Here is a 25,331-nt window from a genome sequence, read left to right as displayed (position 1 = left end):
AGGGTTTTTCTATTAGAAACGATAAAAATTAAATATTTCAAATTTTTTGTTTGCTTTGACACAATTAAAAGTTTAAATAGTGATAAAAATTGGGTTTCTACGAAAATTACACAACGATTGTAATAAACAAACAACAAATTAATAAATATCTTATTTTAATTTTAGAAAACAGTTAAAAGATTTCAAACTACGGTTAGTTTTCGGGTTTCAAATGATAACTTAAAATCTATGCTAATCAATAATTTAACAAAATTAGGAGCATAAAATTCAAATATTTTATTATACAAACTTTAACTATAAAACATTAAAACCATTGTCAATACGAATGTACTCTAGTAATCTGTTAGACTTTCCATACAAAGTAAACACAACAAACTCATAAATTAACTTTAAAAATAATTAACCTTTAAAATATACATACTTTTTAAAATGTGCTTAACTTCTCTGAAGTTTTGTGATATAGTTCCTGTTTTTGCTATATCAAGTGACAAAGTTTTAACAAATTCAATGCATTTTTAAATTTACTTTTTAATTCAATTAACTTACCTAACATAACTAGTATTCAATTTTTTTTTAATGAGATAAAATTAAAGTTACTTAAGTCTTAAATTTTTACCTAGATAAATAAAAAATCTCTTAAATTAATAAAAAACTAAAATTCATGTTCAGCTTGTGTTTTCATTTCATCATTTTATCTTTGTGTTCTACATGTACTTTAATTGAACAGTTATTACTTATTTGTACAAAACCTTCAAAGTTTCAAATCAAAGTAGCTAAAAAACTTTAATTTATTTATACTTTTCACTTCTTGGAACTAAAAATTTCAAAAAAAAATTAATTGGCTTATCTTTTTGAATATAATTAAATAGTTAAAAATTGAAAGAGTAGATTGTTGGTGTTTTAAAGAACAGTTTTTATTTATTTTGGAAGTTATACTTCTACAATTATAAAAGAAATCTGCAATACTTTTGCTTAAAAATCTACAAATAGTTTCGATAAGTCATTTTCAAGTAGACATTATAATTATGATATTATATAATATGATATATATATATAGTCATAATTATAATATCTACTTGAAAATGACTTATCGAAACTAGTTGTAGATTTTTAAGCAAAAGTATTGCAGATTTCTTTTAAAATTATACAAGTATAACTTTTAAAGTAAATAAATACGATTTAAAAAAATAAATATAACAGAAAAAAATATTGTGCTGGAAGGAAATATTTAAGATAATTTTAAACTAATTTGTATTCTATGGAACAATCTGTAATGATATAGATCTAGACTAAATTATTTAATTTTTCCACCTAAGAAGTCATGTTTTGCTTCTTCTTATCTAAATACAAACCATTAAGTCTGAGTTTTAGGCCAGTGGTTATCGACCTAATCGAAATATGTGTACCCTAAATCGAAAAATAAAAACCTTTGTTCCCCAATGCACAATTTTTTCTTTTTTCTTGTGTAAGTTTCAAAGTAAGCCTCAGAAACACTTATTTTATATTTGTTTTAACCAAAAACTCCAAAATATCTAGTGTAAAGTAGAAAATTTTGAATTATTTTTTATGTATCCCAAATATAATTTCGTGCACACTTTTATAATCACTGCCATAGACGATGCTAAGTCAACTGTTTAAGTATTCTGGAAACAAAAATCTTACTAAAAATACTGTCATTGACTTATAAAATATTTAGTTTAGCACCAATTCTGAAACAAAAAATAATGTTTATGTAAAAGGTTTAAAATGTTTATTCGTAAAGTTCTTTTGTTTAAATTAAACAAAATCTTTTCAAACTTTCCCTATCCATTCGAATTAAAAATTGAGTTTGTACAAATACTAAAATTAACTTTGTGGTTTTCTTTTCTTATCCTAACCTTATAATTAAGAAATAACTTTACTGTGTATTAGTTTTCACGAATTTTTATAAATACTAGTTTTTACTATCAATAGCTAGCAGTTCTTTATAGTTTCTTCAAAGCTTGACGAAATAACAAAAGTACAAAAGCAATTTATAACTTTTAAAACTCCATAAAGTGCTTAAATTCCACTCTTCAATATGCAGTGCGAAAGTTCATTTTATCAACTCTTTCTTGTTTTCTTAGGAGTGGTTGGCTATAAACTATATAGTAAAAAATAACCTAAACAAAAAATGGTTAATAAACAATTACATTCATAATTACAAGAAAATAGAGTCTACATTATACATAGAATTGTACATAATATGAACATTTTAGTTCTTAATTTGATTTTTTTGTAGATAAACAGATATAAGATTATCTAAACGTTAAAAAAGTAAAAAAAAGTGTAATGCCACTGCAGTAGTGTTGTGGTCAACAAAATTTTTGTTGTTAAAATGCTGTGAATCAGCCTGTGATCATTTTTTAGTAAAAAATATTTAATATTAAGAATTTGCTATGCAAAAGGTTCTAAAAAGTAAGTTATTATGAAGAAAAATATGAAAGCTCACAACTGTGGTCAATGGTTTAGTGTGGCAAAAGAACTTTTGGTAATTGAGCTACACACAATTTATTTGTCAACAATGTTTTGAGATTTTCAATTAAAAAAATTGTCATAAATTATATATATTATTAAATTAAATAGTAAGTTTAACTAAAAAATATTATCAGTTTAAAAAAAAACCTTTTATGCAAATTTTAACTATGAAAAACATGTCTACCATAGACACAACACTGTTTCATCCTCAGATTTGAATTCCAATGACATTGACATTTCTTCTTGCTTTTTACTAAAATACTAACAGTTGCGTGGTAACCTACTGTAAAGATTACCAGATTCACTACTTTTTTATACAAATTTATACTGTTTTTTGGTAAGGGTCATTTTTGCACAGCAATTCTTTTGCTCAAAGTACACACTTAAAGAGGCACACACCATCACAAAGTACTTACCCATCTGCTACTAAATCTCAAAAAAAAAAACACAAAATTTTTGTGATGTACTTTACACACTTTACTTCTTCAAGTGCATACTTTGTACACTCACCCCTGTTTTATATTATCAGGGTTGCTGTACACTTAGGCTGACTCAAGCCAACGTAGGCTAGTTTGAACTTTTTTACAGAATTTGTTTTCTTAATCTAAGGCTATTTGTTACTGCTTAAAACTTTTTTTAACTATGTATTTAAAAATAATTTTCGCTATTATATAGAACTTTTAAGCTAATTAGGCAAGATGATGGTTTTTTTCAAAAGATTAGCCTTTTCAAATTTCTAATAAATTTAGGCCCACGCAGGCTAGCTTAATGTAACTCAGGCTGAGTTTTTTTGAGCCAATAAGTGTAACCCCTTAAAAATATTTTATTTATGTTTTTTGAAAACTAAGGTAAACAGAATGTAAATAATAATATATATTATATACAAATGTAACAGCATAAAATGTCCTGGACAAGAGTTGTGAACCACTCCATACCCACAAAGTTCTAGGACCAAATACTTTGAGTGTATTTTTTGTCCATCAATAAACTAATTTTATATATAACAATATAAATATGTTATAAAGTTTAGATTTATTTCAAGATTTATTTTAAAGATTGTTTTTCCAATCAAGATTACTTAACTGTTTTTCTGTTTCATTTGTGTAAACTTGTAGTATTTTCTTTTGAATATATATTTTAACAACTTTCTATTATCTTAAAAATATTGTTTAAGTAAGTTATGAAGATAAAATTAACAGTTATTTCTCTTTGCTTTCATTCTGAATTTTTGTATTTAATTAACTAGTGTGCTTTGATCTTACAATGCTTAACTGTTTAAGTTTTCATAGCTGTCAGCGGTGACTCTTATGCCACCAAACAACAAATGAAACTTTTATTTAGAAAACTTATAACAAATAAATAAAAGTAAAATGTATAGATAACTTCAGAGTGGACTAACTTTGGAAAATTTACTCTTTTGGTGACTTAAAAATAAATTAAGTGTGTTTTTATTTGTATTTATTTCTGTAGAACTGTTTTTTAAGTTGTGGTCTGTTTTGCTTCAAGTATTTCAGAAGTTAGGTAAATTTAAATTTGACCAATTTATGTTATTATTCAGTTCAAAAAATATTCAATATGCCCTTCAATTGATGTCAAAATTAACTTTTGCATAAAAACACAAAAATACCTTAAATAGTCATAAAAGGCTATTCTTTTTATTAAATATTACAAATATTAAATATGGCTATTTTTTTTAAACATTTTATCTTACATGGCATAGTTTTTTTATTAATTACTAACATAAGTTCATTAAAAGTTACGAACAATTAAATTAAAATTGGTGGCTATTTATTAATTAGAGATGCTTTTAGTGCAATCGGTATATTTAAAAAAAAGGGTATACAATAAAACTCAAACGTCCCAAAGTAAATGGTTGCCACACAATCAGGATAACTCAGGACAGTTTTAACTTTTTTATCTCAGGTTGACTCTAATTGATTCAATAAAAAAAATCAGGGTGAATCAGGCAATTTTGTTTTTTTATTAAAAACTAGGATAGTTATATCATTTTATAAAAATATCAGTTAAATTTCTTTTTTCAGAACTTAAATAAAGTTTAGTTGTTTCATTTTTAATTTTTTTATTTTTTATAAAAAAAAAATAAAAAACTTAATTTTTATTGATTTAAAAAAATTATTGTAAAAAATAATTTTTGTTTATTTAAAGAGTTTTTAAAACTCTGGATGACTCAGGAAAGTTTAATGTCATTCAGAACAGTATTTGTTCACTCAAGATAGTTTATTTTTTCTCAAAAAGTTAGCAACCATGAGTTAAAAATAAAATTTTTTAACTTTTTAACTCAGTAAAAGTTAACGCAAAAAGGCGTTTGAGTAAACTTATAAATTTTTAATATAGATAACAAAGTTAAAGGAAATGTTAAAATACAGCTCATCAAAGTTTCAATAAAATAATTTTAAGGAGCATGAGTTAAAACAAAGCTTGATATTTATTTATTTATTTTGATATCAAATTAACTAACAAAAACATATTATCTACCTGCTGCAGATAAATCTTAAAAAGAAAGTATTTAAATGAAAAGTTTAAATGAGAAATTTGTACAGTGTAAAAAAAAAATTGACAACATTTAATATTTGACACTAAAACTAATAATAAAATTTATTAAATGAACGAAAAATTTGACCACTAAAGGCTGAGTTTACAAAGTTAACTAAGTTTATTCTCATGTACATCTACTGTTTCAGATTAAACAACTTGAAAAAATATCCAATTCCTAATGAAGTTAATTAAATAAAACAAACATCTGCATTGAAGTTTTACAACTAATTTAAATGTTTTTCTTTACAAGTTTACCAAGAAAACAGAGATTTTTCTGGTTCCTATTGAATCATTTCATCAAAAGTTTCAAACTTTTACCAGTATGAAATTAATTAAATAAACAAAAATTTCTGCGTTAAAAGTTCACAACTCATGATAAAAAACTCTTTATTTTTTTTTCCAAAACAACAGCTGTTTTACTGTTGCAAATTTACCAGCTTAAAATATATTTAGTTTAAGTACTTTTTAGTATGAAATTGAATAAATAAACAAAAAAATTCTACATTTTAAGAAGAAAACTAGCATAAATAAACATTTTAATTTGTTTAAGCTTATTGAAAGTTTATTTAGTTTAAGTACTTTTTAGTATGAAATTAATTAAATAAATAAAATGTCTGCGTTGAAAGTGGACGATTTGGGCAGGGTGCTGCTGGTGGAATACAATTACGAGTATCAGGACAACAGCAAGAAGTTGATCAGGATAAAGAGGGGAGAGGAATACGTTCTGATCAAAAAATCGAATAATGACTGGTGGCAAGTCATCAAGCTTGGTTGGTTGTTTGTTTAAACTGAAAAAAAAAATATTTAAACTTTGTTAAAATTTAATTTTTACAAATATGTTTATTTTTATGTTTATGAGTTGTCAAACTTGGTTAGTTGTTTGTTCAAGTAAAAAGTTCTGTAAAACTTTGAACGATTTTAAAAGTTTATAATTTTTGTACTAATGTATCATAAAGCTTGGTTGGTTGTTTGTGTAGATACAAAATGTTGATAATAGTATTTTGAAATTTATTGTCTCTACAAAAGTAATCAAGCTTGGTTGGTTGTTTTCTAAACAGAAGTATACTGAACATTTAGAAAATGATTAAGTTAGAAGTTTTGTTTTAGGAATAATGAGTCATTAAACTACACTTTTTTCTTAAAAAAGGGAATAATTACTTGTGGCAAGTTATAAAACTTAGTTGGTTGTTGTTTGAATCAACAAGTTTTAATTTGAAATTTTGTATATTAACAAGAAGTTACAAGCTTGGTTGGTTGTTTGTTGTTTAAGAAAAAGTAAAAACAAAGTGTTAATCTAAACATAGATTGATAAAAGTATAATAAAGGAATAGGAGCAGTGTATTGATAATACATATATGTTTGTTGAATAGAAATGTTACAGAAGTATAATGTTATTAAAAGCAAAATAAATTTATAACACCCAGAAAAGTACAAAAACAACAAAAGTATAGAAAATAGTTGTAGAGTTTACATGCAGAAATCAAGTACTAAAAATACAAAATGTGAGTTGAATAACTTAAAATACATAAATTTTGATATTGGTATACACCTACATTTCAGTTTTCATTTGTAGATCATGCAGTATGTTTTTTAGTTTTACGTACTTTTTTTCAAGCTTAATAACTAGTTACCTAAGTTTTGAAGGTGCATTTGACTAAGATAGTTATAATATTTTTCAAATATAGTTTAGTGTATCAAGTAGAAATTTAAATCTGTAATAGCTTTTCCTTTGTGACTTAAATTAAAAACTGTAAATGAATACAGCTTTTATGGTATAAAAAGGTATTTAGGAAAACTACTTATTTACCATTATTAAATTTTAAATTTTGTTTATTTATATTTATTGAATAAGTATTAACAGGTTGTGATTATTTAAACACTCATTCACACAAGTTTAAAAAGTTTTCAGATTATAAACATTTGAACTTTTTACCAATAAATGTTGTTAGATTTAGTTGTCTAAAAATACTTTGACCCAAAACAGCTTTGTGAATATTTTTATATGTTCATTTGTACAAGATTTATTTGTGTTTGTGTATCGTTATTTTTCTGTAACCAAAAACAGGTTTTAAATTCTAAAAAGGTTGTATAATTAATAGTTGTATACATAACAAAAGTAACCAAGTTAAAAGGTTTAAAGTGTTCCCTGTAAATCAATGTAGTTTCTTCATGTAAAATTTATTTGAAAATATTTTAGTTATTAATAGGTAGTTGATTTTACTCTAAAAACAATAACAAGTTTTAGAAGGTTTGATCATACCGATTCGATCATCAGACCACAAGCTTTTGGTAGACTGACACCGGTTTTGTCAATTCGGTTGTGACTGACTGATGAGTCCTAAACAGGACAAAACCGGTCTCAGTCTACCGAAAGCTTATGGTCTGATGATCGAAATGATATGATCAAACCTTCAACTTAAGCTTGTCTCACGGCATATGAAAGTCCAGGCTTTAGTTCTGTAGACTTTCGCCAATGTTTATGTTGATAAAACCAATAACTTTAGTAACAAATTACATACATCAAACCAATGCACTTTCATTTTATTAAATTGTAGTGAAATTATGATTGTTATAACTATTTATGTATTAACAGATCAAAAAAAACCTTCCTAAAAATTATTTTCAAGTAATACTTGTACTCCTTACAAGAGTAACTAAGTTTAAAAAAATTAAATGTACGCTCCAAGTATATATATTTTCTTTCTACCAAATCTTGATCAACTTTTAACTATTTATGTATTAACAGATCAAAAGAAGCCATTCTACATTCCTGCTGCTTATGTTAAACAGCTTCCCAAGAAAACTTTTCCAGAGCATACTTATTTCAAGTTTGTTTAAATATTAATAAATTAGAGAAAACATGTCTGTATAGTTTGTATTTAAAAAAGTTTATATAATATTTAAGTATTATTTTCTTGACTATACTAAAAATATTTTAATTGTGCTTTAAAATTGGAAGTTTATAATACAATATTAAATGATTAAGCACAGTTTTTAGAAGTCTATATTTCTGTAATATATTATAAACTTTTAAAGAAAAGTTAATAATGTTTATTTAAATATTTTACTTGCACTTAAATGGAACTTTAGCAATAGCTTTTTGTAAGTTAAAACTTACATTGTAGTTTTATTATTATACATTTTATAAAGCTTTATGTACCAAATAAACATTTTAAAATCTGTTTTAACTTTTTTTTTGCCACTGAAAAACCCACTAAATATTTTTATAAAGCAAGTGTTATATTTAGTTTAGTAAATAAGAATTTAGCTTTTAAATTAATTTTCTACAGGAAAGCATACAAAATGCTTCAGGATTCTTCAAAGACCGGTCAAACGAGCAAAAAGACTTCTAACAACAAGGTTAAAGAGAGGACAATTTACTTGTCCAAGTCAAAAGAAGACTTAAATGTGGTCTCCTTGTCTGGAACTTCTAAAATGTTTGTTTGATTCATTATAATACTGGAATTTAAGGAACTTAAAATTTTACCTCTTTGAATAGAACCATTATTACAAACATTAGTTTTATGTATTGAAAACTTTAAAATCAATATCAGTTGTTTATTTTCATTTATATTATCTTTAAAATTAAGGTAGTTGTAAAACTTTCAAGTAAATATTAGTTAATTTTTGTGGCTATTAATGATTGTTAGTAACTTTTGGATTATATTAGACAATCGAAAGATCTCAAAAGTTTTTAGATAAGGAAATATAACTTTCAAAGCTGTTATTTATTTTTTACTACTGTGATATATGTAGAAATACCTAAAACTTAGTTTCTATTTTAACTTTTATATATTTTAAAATGTTTCTAATAATCTACTGAGTTAGTTATTCTAAAAACAATCTGAGTAAAAACTCAAACTTATTTTCAGTTTAAAATAATATCTTGCTTAAAAATTATTCTTAATATAAAAAATGTTTTTATCAAAATAAATAAATAATGAATAATGAGATAAAAATAAAAGTTTTACACTAAGAATTTAATCACTAAGTTATGTTCTACAGGCTTACTAAGTACAAATGTTAAGTGTATAACTATTAGCCTTGCTGTACATAAAAGTAATATATTATGTTACTTGTCGATAAATTTAGTTTACAGGTATCAACCATAGTTGTAATAATTAAATAAACTAATGTTCAAATAATGCTTACTTACTATGTTAAAATTATTTTAATTTTTTTTCAAGTAAACTTTAAAGATTTATCACAGTAGTAAATTGTTATACTGTTTTATTTTATTTACATCATAAAGTATTCAAGTGTTCAAGTTTTTAATTTTTCAGTCATGTAACCAGGGCTTCTACGGACTCGTTAGACAAGTTCATTGAAAACGAAAATCCCTACGACTCAGTTCCAATACAAATTTGCATTGACAAGAAAGCAACTGAAGAGGTAATGAAAATAATTTAGTTCATCTATGTATAAAATAAAAAGTGATACAATAGCTAATTGCTTGATAGACTGAATCCAGTTGTCTTTAACTTTTTGCAATTACGTTGGTATTTTAATATGCTTTCTTTTTATCTTTATAACTAAGTTAAAGTTGTTAATTTGAATAAAAGTTATTTTATTTGCAAAGTATTTGTGTAATGTAACAATATTTGTTATGATTATGTTAAGATCTTTTATTAGTTTATTATATATAAATATAGTCGTCATGTGTAAAATTTTTATAAATTTATAAAAGAAAATTGACATTATTTAACATTATCTTTTTTAAAAATAGCTTCTATAATAATTTAAAATCATTCAACTTGAATAAATATTTCAGGATTGCAAAGATGCTGAAAAAAAATTAGAAATTAACGTTTTCCAATCAGAACCGGAGTATGAAAATATTGAAGTAATAATTTTTATTATTTATATTTTTCCAGTTGTAGTTGGTTTGTACTGTATACATTAATATATTGTTCAAAACTTATTTATATTAAATGAAAATGTTTTCTATAGCAACATAACTCAAAACTAAAAGTAATCTGTTGTGATTAATGAACTTTACCTATCATAAAATTTTATAAATGATTACGTACTTCAGTTATAATTAATTACAAGTTATAACATTTGCTATACAAATATATATACACACAAATATTTAAAAAAAACTGTCTCAATCTCAATAACTTAGCAAGTGGTGAAAATTATTTCCATTAATTGGTTTCCTAATAAGTGAGATTTTTTAGCTTTAATTACACAGTATATTTCATAAACTCAAATTTTAATATTAAGATTGATCAAAAGAAGCAATTTTTTTTTTGTTTTTCAGCTTTATACGCTTTTAATTCTTTGGCATAAAGAACAAATAATAAAGTGAAAGCTCATCAGATATCAGTGAAATATGATAAACAAGTGAATTCAGAACAAAATTATTCTTTTTTTAATATGGTTTTTAAATTAAAATATGCTACAAATTAAAAACAAGATTTAACACGCAAAGAAATCAATGTAGTGAAAAAATTGCTCATTAAAGATATAGTGAACTGATCTCATCAGGTGTTTATCATAATGTAAGGTTAAAAATTGTATTGCACATGTTGAGATGTAACTTAAAGTACTTAGTCTTAAATTTTCTATCAAAGTCTTAAATAAACAAATAAAGTATTTTCATTGCAGAAAATAAGGCAGATGAGATATGTTTTTGATAAATTTAAGCTTTAAGCTGACTATTTATTTAGAACGCTTTGAAAGCGAACAATCAAATTGCAATACTATAATAAACTAGTAATGAATAATACATACATATACTTATAAATGTATTACAGACAATAAAACGGATATTTAGTTTTTTAAATTCAATACTGAAACTTTATTTTAAAGTTAAGATATTGTAGTAACTATGTTATATATTACAGAAAATAAGGCAGATAGCATCAACAAATATAATATATATATGAATATGGTATGACACATGTTTAGAATTAACTACAAATAATAAATCTTATACATAAGTGCTTGAATTAACAATTAAAATAAATGTATATTACAGACAATAACCAAACATATAATTTTTAAAATATAATATTAAAACTTTGTTTTTAAGATAAAATATTGTAGTAACTATGTTATATATTACAGAAAATAAGGCATATATCATCAACAAATGTTATATAAGTATGAAGATGGTATGACACATGTTTAGAACTCACTACAAATAATAAATTTATACATAAGTGCTTTAATAAACAATTAAAATAAATATATATTACAGACAATAAGGCAGAAATCATATGCATTTGATAAAGTTTATTTAAGCATCTCAATGTTATTTATTTAAGGAGAAATTGTTTAGTTTTTAAATAAATTTATATATATATATAAATTACAGACAATAAGGCAGATAGCATCAACAAGTATAGTATAAGTATGAAGATGGTATGACGCATGTTTAGAACTCAATACAAATGATAAATTTATACATAATTGCTTTAATAAACAATTAAAATAAATATATATTACAGACAATAAGGCAGAAATCATATGCATTTGATAAAGTTTATTTAAGCATCTCAGTGTTATTTATTTAAGGAGAAATTGTTTAGTTTTTAAATAAATTTATATATATATATAAATTACAGACAATAAGCCAAATAGCATCAACAAGTATAGTATAAGTATGAAGATGGTATGACGCATGTTTAGAACTCAATACAAATGATAAATTTATACATAATTGCTTTAATAAACAAATAAAATATGTTATTCATTACAGACAATAAGGCAGATAGCGTCAACCAACAACATGCAGCAACTGAACGACCAACTTTTGTACCCATCAAGCCCGACCCCATCCAATTATTCCACCAACAGCTCCAATTTCCCCCACTCCCCCTCCATGCTTCGTCCCGGTTAGTATTATCGCGAAAATTTAAAACAATTTATAGATGTTTAAGTTTACAAGTTGGTTTGTGAATTGTAAATTTGTTTCGCTCAATTAGTAATTAATATAAATGAGATTGTCAGTTATAATGATGATTTATTCAAACATGATATATAGCTTAATTTGGTATACTATCAAAATCCACCCGCGTTCAAAATCCACCCGATTTTCTTTTTCCTTATTTATTATTTTATTTTACATATTTTTTGCATTATTTTAATTTTTTTTATTTATTTTCACTATCACTGTTACCCTTAACATTTACCCTCGATCGGTAAGCGGTTCTCGATTTTGATCAGGTGGATTTGAACGCGGGTGGATTTTGAACGTGTCCCCTTAATTTACAGTAATTTTTTAGTATTTTTCTCTTTTTTTAAATTTTTTCACAAACTCAGGCCAACTTAGTGTAACTCAGGCTAGTTAAGGCTCTTGTAGACTAAAGATCTAAAGTGTTTTTGTATGAAAATTACGAGAACAGAGTCGCCCCACGCTCAGGATATTCTGGCTAGATTGAAGTTCCTGAAAAACTTAAGCTAGTTATTGTACTTCATTTTTTCTTTAAGATTACGTTTTGTATATTTTTTGTTTTAGGTAATTTAGCGATGGACCCAGGCATAAAAACTTAGGCCACTTGAACATAAAGACACATAACGAAGAGATGAAAAATAAAAATATCACAAAAAGTTCATTTTGTTTAAAACAAAAATAAAAACATAGATTTATTTAATTTCAAATTTATAAGTTAACATAGAAAATCAAAATTTTTAACACACAAACTTATACTTATTTACTTATTTACGCTTTGATGTAAAATTTACATTCTACTTTATCAAAAAAATTGTCTAAGTTGTATGTAGTTAGTTTTATCATAAACAACATGTACATATGTCTGTACAGTAAATAGAAAATGATGCTAATAATAGAAACTGACAAAAAGTTTATGTTTACCTGCATCAAAAACATATTTAAAATTCCAATGAAGACTTTCAAAAAAGTTCAAGTTTCAAAAATGTTTAAGAAATGTGATATTAATCAACCGTTTAAATTAAAATGTTTACCACATTTTCCCAGCTAGTAAATTGTAGTAGTAAAATTAAGTTTTTTGTTATATGATACATGGTAAATTTAAGTTCATTTAAAAAATACGGAATACTTAACTAAGCTTGCATCATATAATTTTTTAATATATGCTTAGTTTTAATATATTCACGCATGAATAAGTTTTAAATAACATTATAGATAACAAACATTGTTATGTGCAGTTTAATATTTTATTTAGCTTGAAGAGGTCGCACTTTTTTGCCACCGAAACCGGTCATGAATAAAATATTTAATTCGCACACCGTTATTTAAATATATGCTTAAAAAATGATTTTTGAAAATGTTTGACTTAATTACATTGAACAAGTTTTGGGGTGTTTTCAAAAATGTATTTGTTTTTTGTACATATATGTATTGTATATTAAATAAGTATTTACTAAAAAAACATTTTTTCTTGAAGTGTACCTATAAAGTTTTGTTTTTGCTGTAATTAGTAGAAATTATAAAAAAAAAAGTTTATTTACTTTTAAAACTTTCTAAAGTTATATTCTTTGTAGTTTTCACACAACAAAACTAGATGAGCATAATATAGCAGTAGTCTTATAAAATAAAAACTAAAACAATCAGTAATTTATTTACGGCAAGAACATAAATAAAACAAAATGTTACTACTATTTTAAAATAAGTTATAAAGATATATTTGTTTTAAGGTTGGAAAAAATTACGATTTATCAATTCTATAAGTTGCTAACTAGATTCACCAAATATTAAATGAATAAAAATATTAATTCTTCTTAAACTGTTAAAAAATATAATATTTTTATAAGTTTAATAGAATAGCTTTCTATTAGCTTAGTAATACAATAAGTTTTTAAGTTAATTCAAGAACTATTAGAAAAGTTATTTTTTAAGAAAAAAAACAACTAATAGTGCATAAATTAAAATTTCTTAAACTATCTTTTGTCAAACTTTTGATACTTTATAAAAATCTTTAATTTCAATGAAATATCTTTTACAAACAACATTTTCGCAAAATCTAAGCGAAACACTCTGTTTCCAAATGACGTTATATGCACACTGGTTTAACATGCGAAAATATTTGTGAAATGTAAAAACAAGCTGTTTTACAAACACACACACTGTATATGTGCGGTACAACTAAACTATGCTGCGAATTTGAGTTTTCTCCAAACGCGCTTCACTATATATAACCTCTAAAAAGTGTTTAGTTCTTGTATTTATTTTTCACGGTTGAACAACAAATTTTTTTTTATCTGCGGTTATTTTCAATAAATCATACGTGTTTGTTAGAATTGTAAGAATTAAGCGGCGGTTATAATTATATTTAATTGTTTTAATGTTGGTGTTAAAATGAAATAAAATCTTTTGAACTTTTACTTAAAATATAACTTTTTTAAAGTACTGTAATAAAAAACACGTATAATTTAAATTTTAAGTAGCAGTAATTGCATTTTTTTTTACAAATTTAATAGCAAATAATAATCATTTCTTTTGTCTCTTTGTAACACTTGTGACACAGTTTAACTACCCTGTTTTTGTTTTTTTTTTTTTTTAATAAAAATGCACAAAGATCTAACAAAGCTTTGTTGTTTTTCTTTATATAGATATCATAAATCATCACTTTTAATCTCAATATAAATATTTTATATTTAGTTTACCAACTTGAAACAGATGATTTAAAAACAGTAAAAGCTTTGCGAGAACATTTTTTATGTTTGTTTTATAGAAGCTGCAAGAGCTGGTGTATAGTAGCAGGGGAATTATAGGTATAGAGATCAATAAAACTCACAAAAAACTCTTTAGCTGAGTTTTGGTTAAAAATTAATATTTTATAATTTGTTTTTGATATTCTCTCTTTTGTTATTAGTTTTATCTAAGAATATTTCTCATGATTTTTAATTTGTTGCAATAAAAGCTAATTTGAAAAGATATATTTTCTCTCATTAGTTGTTCTTATTTTAGTTGTTGTTGGTACACTTTAAACAAATTGAGTTAGACTCCAATTTGTGCAGATGACATTTGCAAAGCTAAAATTAAATTATTTTAAAAGTATACTGAATAAAATCAAACAACTTTGATTGATATTTAAGTTTGAGATAATTTTACAATAAAACTTATCATAATTTCAGATAAATAAAGTTTAATAAAACTAGAATTAACTTAAAATTTTATAAAAATTGACCTAGGGTTAGTTGAAATTTAATCTAATATGTAATAAAAAAAAATCATGAAAAAGTGTTTATATGTAACAAAATTAAAGTATATTCAAACGAAATAACAAAATATTGATCATACTAAAAGTTTACTTTTAAAAAATCTTTCAACCCAATCGTGCTCGGGCTTATTCATGAATTAAATGTATTACTTTTTATCTTGTATTTATCTACTATAGCCCAATTAACTTTATAGAACACAAGTTCAAAACATTAACTAAAACATAAGAAAGATAAACTAAAACACTAATAAGACATTGACCACATTGTTGCTGTTTGACACAAATAACATTTCAACAGACGAAGGATTGAAGTTCAAACCCTCCTTGACAACCAGCCCCAAACCCTCCTTGACAACCAGCCCCAAACACTCCCTGACAACCAGCCCCACCCCCAGCTACTCCCACAGCCGGCAGCCCTCGGTTGACGTCTCCCCCCACAAGCGGCCCTCCTTCGAATCTCCCCCGAAACATCCGGGCCACTCCAGGGAGAACTCGCAGGGAAAAGCTTCAATTGTTTCACAGGTCAGTCTAACTTTGTTTTTTATAAGTTGTATAAAATTATTTTCCACAGGTCATTTACTTTTTAAGGGGTCTTTTCTTGTGTGGTTTTTCAACGGAAGTTGTTATTTTAGATGTTTCTAAGGTTAATCTTACTTTTTTCAAGGTCATTTAAGTTTTTGTAAAGTAGTATTTAGTTTTATTTCTACAAAAAACCTGTTCAAGTTTGAGTCGTTTCTAAAGTCATACTTTGGCTGTTTTTAAGACTTTTTTTTATTTTAGTTATTTGCCGGGTCAGTAAATTTTAACAACTATATATGTTATTTGAAGTGTGTGTTGTTTAACATTAGAGGCAAATTACAACACAGTATTTTTAGCAGATTTTTCTTGTTAATATCATCTATCAACTTATTAACCTCTTAACCGCCTTTAAATTATTTATAGACCTTATTAAAATATTAAGTTTTTTGGTTCTTGCAAGAAATATCTTAACAATTCCATGGTTAGAGATTTAACTTACTTAACCAGCACAACTTAGTAGTACATGTATGTTGTATACATTTCGTTTTACTGAGAGTTTTGTTAAAAGTGAAGTAACTAACAGTTTAGTTTTTCCTGTTTCAAGAGCTACTTAACCTTAATTGTTCATACAAGAAGTGTTTTTAGTGATTTAAGCAATAAATAGATTGTAATACGATTAAATTACCAATTTCTTTAATGAATAACAACACCTTTTTTTAGTTCAAGCATACTTTCGTTTTGTTTTTGTTTTCTATTTGAATAAGCTGTTTGTCACTTAAAATTTTTTATTGGTTATTGCGAAAGTACTAATGTCAAACAGTGAAATCACATTGTATTACAATTTATTACTTGTTTGACTTAAGTAATTTAATTCATTTAATTTCCTTACATTGTATATAAAAGTAGAAGTATAAAATAAAAAGTCCTTGTGTCTAAACATGTTATTAAAAATGAGAAATATGAATAGAAAACAAACGTAAATATAAACACACACACATCTAATAAAAACATTTATAATAATAAAATGAGCTACCGTACAATTATTTAGCAACTATTATAAGCCTACTTGTAGGTTAAAAAATTCTATAACCTATTTTTGGCCTTTAGAGTTACAAAATATTTTTAGCAATTTTATCGTTATGACTATAGTTTCTATGTTTGAGATAGTACAACCTACACTAGGAGAATATATTCTACTATTTACAATTATTTGTATTAATTTTGCATACCGTTAGCAGTTTTATTAGCAGTAATAAATCAACTTACTTTAATCAAATTATGACCGACCACCTGAATTCCTAATATTTAAAAGATCTTTTTATGATAATGTTTTATAGCGTTTTTAACCATAAGCATTTATCAAAAACAACTTTTGTCTGAGCTTAATAGTAAATTATTAGCTAAATCCTCAATATTATTTAAATTTATTTTTTATAGGTTATAATATTAAAGAATTTTTAATGGCTAGTTTAAAATGTTTAACGTTTCAGCCATAAGGGGGAGTAGAGCAGTTATTTAACAGTTAAGTCTTATCTAGTATTTTTGAAAATATTTTTTTTATTCTATAGATTTTACTTGAAGGTATCAAAATTTCAGATTTTAATAGATTAACTCGTTTTCAAACGTTCTTATTTTAATTTTTTTTAAATGATAAAAATCACCATGTGAAATTAAAATAAACACTTCAGTAATTATTATTGTATAAATGTTTTTAAAAGATTAATTAATGAAAAGTAATGGAAGTTTAAGTAATGAATTGCTTACTAACTTTCAAATTGTAAAAGCGACGTATTCTTAAATCCTTAAAGTCTAAAACTTTAAAAATGTAGGAGAAGATAAACTTTCAACTTATAATTTAGTTTACAGCATTTTTGACGTAAAAAATTTCACCCACGTAAAAAAAAATACTACATATCAAAAGATAATTAAATATTTATTGCTATGAGAAATATATTTTAGTTCGTACTAAAAGCTTTAAAATAAAACATTGTGTTTGTTTATGTAAAAAAAAACTCGAATCAAAATTTTGCCTTAAAAAACACAAAAAAGTTCTTATAATAGAAAAACTAAAGTTAGGTAAAATTAAAAAGTATTGTAATAAGGTTTGATTTAGGTGTTTAAACAGTTAACAAAAAGTTTATTAAATACATTTTTCACACTAAGAAGAATAGATTTTAGTTTATACTAAAAGCTTTAACATAAAACATTAGTTTATGTAAAAAGTAATTATAATAGAATATATATTAATTAATTTTAAGTAGTAGTAATAATGTAATATTATAAACTCAATAACAAAGAAATTATAATAAAAATAAAAAAGTTGTTATAACCAAGTTTACTTTTTAATTTCATCAGTGACAATAAGGTTTGCTTTCAGTGTGTGCACAGATCACAAAAAAAAATTGTTGTTATTATAAAATATCTATGTGACCAATTAGTGCAAACACCTCAAAGCATAATTGTGCTTAAATATAAATTGTCTTGTGCAGTGTAATAGTAAACTTTATATTTTAAAACATTTTACAAATAATAAAGTGTTGTATTTAATTATGAAGAGAGTGACTACTGTTAGTCAAATTATTGGTGTCTTATGACGTTTCAAGTAAAAAGTATTTATTTTTCAAGATATGCCATTTAAATGAAAAACTAGTTTATATTATAAATTTTTTAACGATAAGGTTACATCCTTTTAAATATATAAAAAAAAAGAAAAAAAGGCACGAGTTGCCTTGATAACAGATAACGTAAGAAATTCTTAAGATAAACAATATTAAATTTAATATTATCATTTTGAATAATTAAATACCAAAAGTATTACTGCTAAACCTGATAAATTAGCATTTTTTTTATGAAATTTTGTGTCAACAAGTGTAAAAACTAATTATTAACATAAAATGTTTTAATTAAAAAAGAAAAAAAACACTTCGTAATAATAAACTTAACACACGTGTTTTATTAAATGGCTTAAATGTATAAGTTAACGTAGCAACTAACAGCTAATAAGTTATTTTTGTATATAAGTATCTAAACAACTATTATTGTAAAGTTTTAGTGATTTACTATAAGTTGTTTACAAACTATAAAAACAATCAACCTATTAGATGTATAGGTGATTTGGCATTGAAATTGAAAAATATTTTTTTGAGAGTTGAGTAAATAGTTTAAGTTACTATTATTTTGATGTTTTTTTATTTAGTTGGTGTTAGTGATAATCCATGAATCACGGGTTTTTTTGAGAATAAATGCTGAGATCTTTTTTTTGAAAAAATTATAAAAGTTTACTAAGAGTTAAGTTTTAACTTTACATTTACATTTAAGTTATTTTTTTTAACTTCACATTTACATTTAAATTCTTTTTTTAAATCGTATTTTGTATTTGTATATATTTTCACAAATAGGACGACCCTTGGGAGATGCAGCTCGACAATCAGACCGGAACGAGATATTTGTACAACAACATGACGGGAGAAATGAGATTTTCAGCTGATATGTCTCAATACTTCGTTAGTATTTATATGTAATAATATTTTGTAAGAAAATTTTCGTAAACTTTATAAACTAAAATAAAAAAAGATGATCAAATCTTACACGATGTTTTAAAGTAATGTAACAGAGAATCTCTGGGAAAATTTTATAACGGTCAAGTTACAAACCAGAATTTGCATAGATTTTGAAAATTAGCACTTAAAATGCTAAAATAATCTAAGAAGGTTATGGTATAATATTTGTAAATTTACTCAAAGCATGTAAATAGTCATCTTGCTAGTAACAAACTATTTAAATTTCGACACAAACCAAGTTGGAAATTAAAATCAAAAACTCCTCAATTCATTCATAACATAAAAAAGTATCTCAATGTTATCATGACGCAACAATTCTTAATATATATTATTTTATTTTTGCTGAAACAAATTTTATTTTCTCTCAGAAAAAGAACAAACCGAAAGTACCGCCTCCGGTCCCCGACGCATCGAAGAAGCCAACTCCGAAAAAGAGCAAATTCTTCACCAAAAAATCCCCCACCAGCAGCCCCCAATCCATGTCGCCTCCCCTCGTCAAGTCGCCCGACGTCAACAAATCGAGGAAAAATCTCTCGCCCACCAGGTGAGATTTAATATTAAGAAGACCATACGGGGTCAACCGCTTTTGCAAGTTGATTTAATTTTGTAGAGCTTTATTTTAGCTTGCAGAAATTTTTTTGCCGCTAAAAAATTATTATTAAGAGCATTATTATATTTTTTTATCCAATTTAAATTTTAAAATAAATTTTTACTAAAACACCTTTGCTGAATGGCTTAAAGTAAAAAGCCTCTTGAGAATGAGCAATGTTTTAAATGATTATGTAAATAACCTCAACTGTTTATAGAAATGTTTTTTAACTAGTTGTTATTTTGGCTATCTTCAGTAAAACTGAGATGTTTAAGCACTAGTCAGATTTGTACAACCTGACTATTAGCAACAGTTTTAGATAAGAAAAATAAGCTAAATAATAAAAGTTGTACTACTAGTAAACACTAATCTAAATCGCATGACCATTAACAAGGATCCATGCGACAATCTGCGACCTGATTTCGTCCTCATCAGTCAGACAGATATAGTCACGATGAACCGTTGTATAATTCAAAACCAAACTAATGTAATAAGGACGAAATCAGGTCGCAGATTGTCGCATGGATCGTTGTTAATGGTCATGCGGTTTAGATTAGTATTTGCTAGTAGCACAATCTTTAGAAAAAGTATAATATAATTAATTTCTAGTTTTTATAGAAGTATTTTTATACAATTTTTTTTTTTCAGTTTCACCAACCAGCTACAGCGCCGTCTAAGCTCTCCAGCCCGAATAAAAAGCAAGAAGAACTGGCCGGTCGCCAAGTACCGCATCACCGATGACGCGACAGTGAGCAGTGACGTCACGAACAAACGTGACGTCACAAAGAAGGAGGCGCACGAGGTCTTCCACGATTCGACGAACAAGTCGGAGAAACTGCAGCTGAAGAAGGCTCTTTCGAGGACGCTCTCCGCGAAATCGAGGAACGGTTCAGGTTTTTTGTATATTTTTTTTTCAAACACGTTCTCAAAGTTTTGTATATATAAAATATTATTATTTGTTTTCGCCAAATTCAGAAATGGCTCAGGTTTTTTAGTTTTTTTTGTATATGTATGACCGAAAGTGTTTAGATTAGCTATTATATTTTGTTTTAGTTTTTGTTCTCTGAATATTTTTGCTAGTCAAACATTCTTAATTATATAAACTACTTTATTGTATAAAATTATCGAGGACCCTTTCCGCAAGATCCTGGAGCGGTTTGGGTGATTTATTACGATTTGCTTGAAATATTTTCTTGAACTATACGATTTGCTTGAAATATTAAAAGCAATTGTTGTGTATATTTTGTTTTACATAACTGTTCAAAGTTAGCTGGTTTTCACGTGCGGACGAACTTTAAAGTAAACTAAACAAAGGCAAACTGACTGTGCCCTGACTTAATTAAGCATAGATTTTGACAGCAAATAAACAATTTATTTAAATTTTCAACAGAGAAATCGCACAAAAGCGGCAGCCAATCAACGGCTCCCTCCTCACCGGTCAGCAGCCAATCAAAATCGTGGAACCGCCAGATCAGCGAATCGGAGAGCTGGAACCGAACTATTGAGAACGGAGACGTGGTGTGGGTCAACAATGTCAACGACGAAAAGGTTAATATAATGTATATAACTATTATAATTAAAAAAATAAAGATTTATTTTTAGCGTGTGTTTGAAAACACTTTTTGTTTAATAATTTGATATGCATTTTTGAAATTTTATCTTTGAGATTGTTTTTGTTTATTAAAAAATGTTAACGAATAATGATAAGTTTAATTAAAAAAAAATAAGTGTAGGTAAAAAAATATCTTTTTTTTTAAATTTTGTTGCTATGTTTTGATAAATATTGCTATTAACTAACTTTTAGTTTAAGTTTCTACTTTGTGATTGATTATGTTTTTCTAAGGTCTCACTTAACGCATTCAGTTTATTTTTGTTTCTTTAAACTGCATTTATTATATTTCGACATTCATTTTTGTTTTTCCATCAACTAACAAATTCTTTTATTTAAAACTGTTTATATACAACAAAGTGGAATCAGCACTGGGACAAGTCGTCGCACCAGTACTATTACTACAACGAAAAAACCAGGAAGACCTCCTGGAACTTACCCGCGTTGAAACAAGTAAGAAAAAAAAAATAAATAAGATTAAAAAAACACTGAAAAAGTTTGAAATATTTTTGCGCACTAAAATAACTATACTTAAAATTTTTTTTTGCATGCTTAACCGCATTTTACTTTTGAGTTTGAACGCCTTGAAGCTTCTATTTGCAACAAGAATAATAAATATTAAACTTATATAAAAAACAAATGTACGTTTTATTTTAAAAGTAAAATATTATTCGAATGCTGCTTTTCACGCTTTTTTTATAACCTGCAAAAACAAAGATTTCGCCGAAACCGTCGGAGCGTGACGACTTCCACCGCAAACTTCGTCACAGCGAAAAATCGATGACGCTCGAGCGTGACGTCACTCCTCATGCAGCTGAAGTCATCCAACCGAGACTGAGGAGCAGTCACGTGATCTCGAAATCACTGGACCGGAACGTGCAGGCCAGGTCCATGATCGTGTTTTCCTCCGATCTCCCGCAAAATCAGGTTGGTATGGTGATTTATTAATTTTATATATTGATTTTTTTTTTTGGAAATTTTAAAGTTTTTATTTTATTGTGTAAATTTTAGAATTGTTTTGTTTGTTTTTTTTTCTACATCGAGTCTCCCACAAAACCAGGTTGGTTATTTGTTTGCACTGCTGTTGTTATTTTGTTTTTTCTACAAATGTTTGAGTCATTGAGTTTTTTTTTTTATCAAATTAATTATCAATTACAGATTAAAGTCGTCTTGCAAATTAAGTTGACGTTTTTAATTTTCATTTTGTCAAAAGCAAGTTTGTAATATGTTAAAAAAAGATTGAATTTAGTTTGTATAACAATTTGAACTGTGTTATTTATGATATGAATACTGTTATATTATGGTTTAAGTCATCTAAAAGTTGATAATGTTCTGATTCTTTTGCTGTTTCAGTTTTTGTCGTAATAAGTGTAACTAATGTGTCGTTTTATATTTGACGTTTTTATCTGTTATATACCACTGTTATGCATGTTGCATTGTAAGTTTTATAAAATTAAAACTTTTAAGTATATTAAGGATGGAGTTTTTTTAAAATTAAATTAGTATAATTTGAATATAACTACAATATTTTTGTTTTCTAAATGTTTCGTTTTACACAATAACTGTCTGTGTCTAGTATCTGTATTATATTTTTACTTTAATTAAACTGTTTCATTCGTGTAAAATATATCTGTGAGTACTTAAATAAATCTTAATATGTATCAAGAACAAGAAACTTGTAAATAATGACATATAGCCAAAATTTCCCTAAAATCTTTGTTATCTAGTAGTTTTTTATATAGTAAGTTAGTCTTAAGAGCTTTATACTTATTAAAAGAATTAAATGAGAGTTTACAAAGTTTTAAATCATTAATGTGTTAAAACTTACAGTCTACGTTTTTACTTCTGCAAATAACTAAAAATTTACCTAAAAGCTGCCTACGGTAAATGTTTTTTGAAGTTTTATGTTTAAGTTTGTTATATTTCAAATATTAAAATGTATCTGTTATGCATTTAGAGTTTAAATTTTTTTTAATAACCAATTAAAACTTTTAAATTATTTTCAATTCAAATGTTGATTCTAAAGTATATAAATTCTTTTATTTAACCAAAATTGTGAGTCACATGTATGTGATTTAGTCAAATATAAGTATAGTTACAGTTATAAAAGTAAACTGTTAAACATAACTGTCATTACAATTGTTTTAGTGTTTTTAACTTAATCAGTGTCGTATAGAAATCTTTAAGTTAAATTTTTATATAGTTATGAGTCCTAACTAAAAAAGATTGGTCGATTTACTGAAATGTAAAGAGTTAATTTAAGTAATATTATAATGTGTCTCTTAATGCTGTCAATGTGCTAATTTTATTTAAAATTTATACCTCAAGTATAAAACTTTTCAAATATCATTTAGTTAACTTTTCATAAAATAAATACAGGTTAAAAATTCAAAAACATTTTAAATACTTCCGGAACAGCTTTTAATGTGTTGTTAATTGGGTTTTTTTAAGTATGGTAAACATTTTTTTAATTATTAAAATCACCAAAACAACATTGTTACATCATAGTGTTTAAAAGTGCATTGAAAAGATTTTTAGTCACACTTTTTACTAATTTAATTTTGACATTTATGCGGACAATTGCTGTTTTTTTTAAATTCTGTGAAATAATTTTGGATTTAAAATAATATATATCTATCATTAATTATGTTTTTCAGGCTCAAAACACATTCAGTGTCTGTTTTTAAGTTCTGTAAAATATCATTTTAAGAAATACTAGGCTTTTATAAAAGTGTGATGTCTAAAAGTATTGTAAACCTATTCGTTTATCTGATTAACATAAACTAATTAAGTTACACTTTTAACTTTGTGTTATAAAAGTTAATCAAAGCATGAATTTAAAACTAGCATGTCTTGTATACTATTGACTAACTAGTTTGGAAATTCGCATTTATATTTTATTCAAAAATAAATGTTAAGTAAAGTTTTCTAAACGAGCCTCATATTTTTATTCATTTGTCTCTAAACTTTAAATACAACTAGTGTTTATATCTTATAAACGAGCTATTTACTTAATTTTATTTCACAACTTTTATTTAAAGGTCATGTAAAATAGAATTTATCAATTACTAGCATGAAGTAGTTATATTTTTTTAACTAGTATGTATTTGAAATACAAATACTTTTTACTAAAATTTAAGTTTGAAAACTTGTGCACACTGTTTAAACATGTTGCAATTTACATAACTAAATATTGTGAACAAATTTTTGCATTCCGTTTTTGAGTCTAATAATCTTGCAAGTTTATATGAAAGTTAAGGAGTTATAAAACACAGTTATAAAGTAAGTAATATAAGTTTATAAATACAATTATAGTTATAAATTGTTTTTGTAAATTTTTATTGTGCTGATCATGTAATTATCAATAAACATCTTTAAACAGGTTTCTTTTGGGAACTCCTTGCAGAAAAATCAACGATTTTCAGATGATGTGAGTTTGAATATTATTTTTTTAAATTTTTTTTTTGTTCTAGTTGCTTTGTGTTTAGGTTTGACTTATATTTTTTCATATTTTTCAAAAGAAAATGTTGTTTTTGTAGTATATCACTCAGTTCTACTCAATAGTTTTATTGCAGTTGGTTAATTAATAAAAAAATATAATATTAATAAATAGTGTATATCAAGTTGTGAAGGTAAACAGTTTAACCTCTTCAGACTTTCAGTTTCTATTTTTAAGAATGTTTCTGTAATTACTATTTGTGCAAGTAAATTAAATATTTGAATTGCAATTTTACAGTTAATTGTACACTTATTTTGTAGTAAAACTATTGTTTTAAAACTTTTTTTTATACTTTTTTAGCGAAAATAAACTTCCATGGTCTGTTTATAATGTTATAGTTTTGATAAAATAC

At 25.4% G+C, this 25,331-nt stretch overlaps 1 protein-coding gene across 2 annotated transcripts in view; it reads left to right on the top strand.

The window, feature by feature from the left end:
• The first annotated feature begins 5,649 nt into the window (after positions 1 to 5,649).
• The window catches only part of LOC145837280 (uncharacterized), a 43,729-nt gene continuing 24,047 nt past the window's right edge, over positions 5,650 to 25,331 (top strand). The window contains exons 1-14 of one of the 2 annotated variants that reach the window (XM_082945082.1): positions 5,650 to 5,822; positions 7,799 to 7,880; positions 8,343 to 8,489; positions 9,336 to 9,444; positions 9,824 to 9,895; positions 11,759 to 11,894; positions 15,502 to 15,725; positions 19,121 to 19,225; positions 19,651 to 19,826; positions 20,520 to 20,764; positions 21,262 to 21,419; positions 21,841 to 21,933; positions 22,198 to 22,407; positions 24,863 to 24,910. In XM_082945082.1, the coding sequence (XP_082801208.1) occupies positions 5,663 to 5,822; positions 7,799 to 7,880; positions 8,343 to 8,489; positions 9,336 to 9,444; positions 9,824 to 9,895; positions 11,759 to 11,894; positions 15,502 to 15,725; positions 19,121 to 19,225; positions 19,651 to 19,826; positions 20,520 to 20,764; positions 21,262 to 21,419; positions 21,841 to 21,933; positions 22,198 to 22,407; positions 24,863 to 24,910 (1,965 nt within the window). In that variant the 5' untranslated portion in view covers positions 5,650 to 5,662. The remainder of the gene's footprint in view (positions 5,823 to 7,798; positions 7,881 to 8,342; positions 8,490 to 9,335; positions 9,445 to 9,823; positions 9,896 to 11,758; positions 11,895 to 15,501; positions 15,726 to 19,120; positions 19,226 to 19,650; positions 19,827 to 20,519; positions 20,765 to 21,261; positions 21,420 to 21,840; positions 21,934 to 22,197; positions 22,408 to 24,862; positions 24,911 to 25,331) is intronic. The other variant, XM_082945083.1, reaches the window with a different exon arrangement.

This window comes from Thalia democratica, chromosome 5 (genome assembly GCF_965202585.1).
Source record: "Thalia democratica chromosome 5, ktThaDemo2.hap1.1, whole genome shotgun sequence".
NCBI lineage: Eukaryota > Metazoa > Chordata > Thaliacea > Salpida > Salpidae > Thalia > Thalia democratica.
This window is presented reverse-complemented; position numbering and strand designations above follow the sequence as displayed.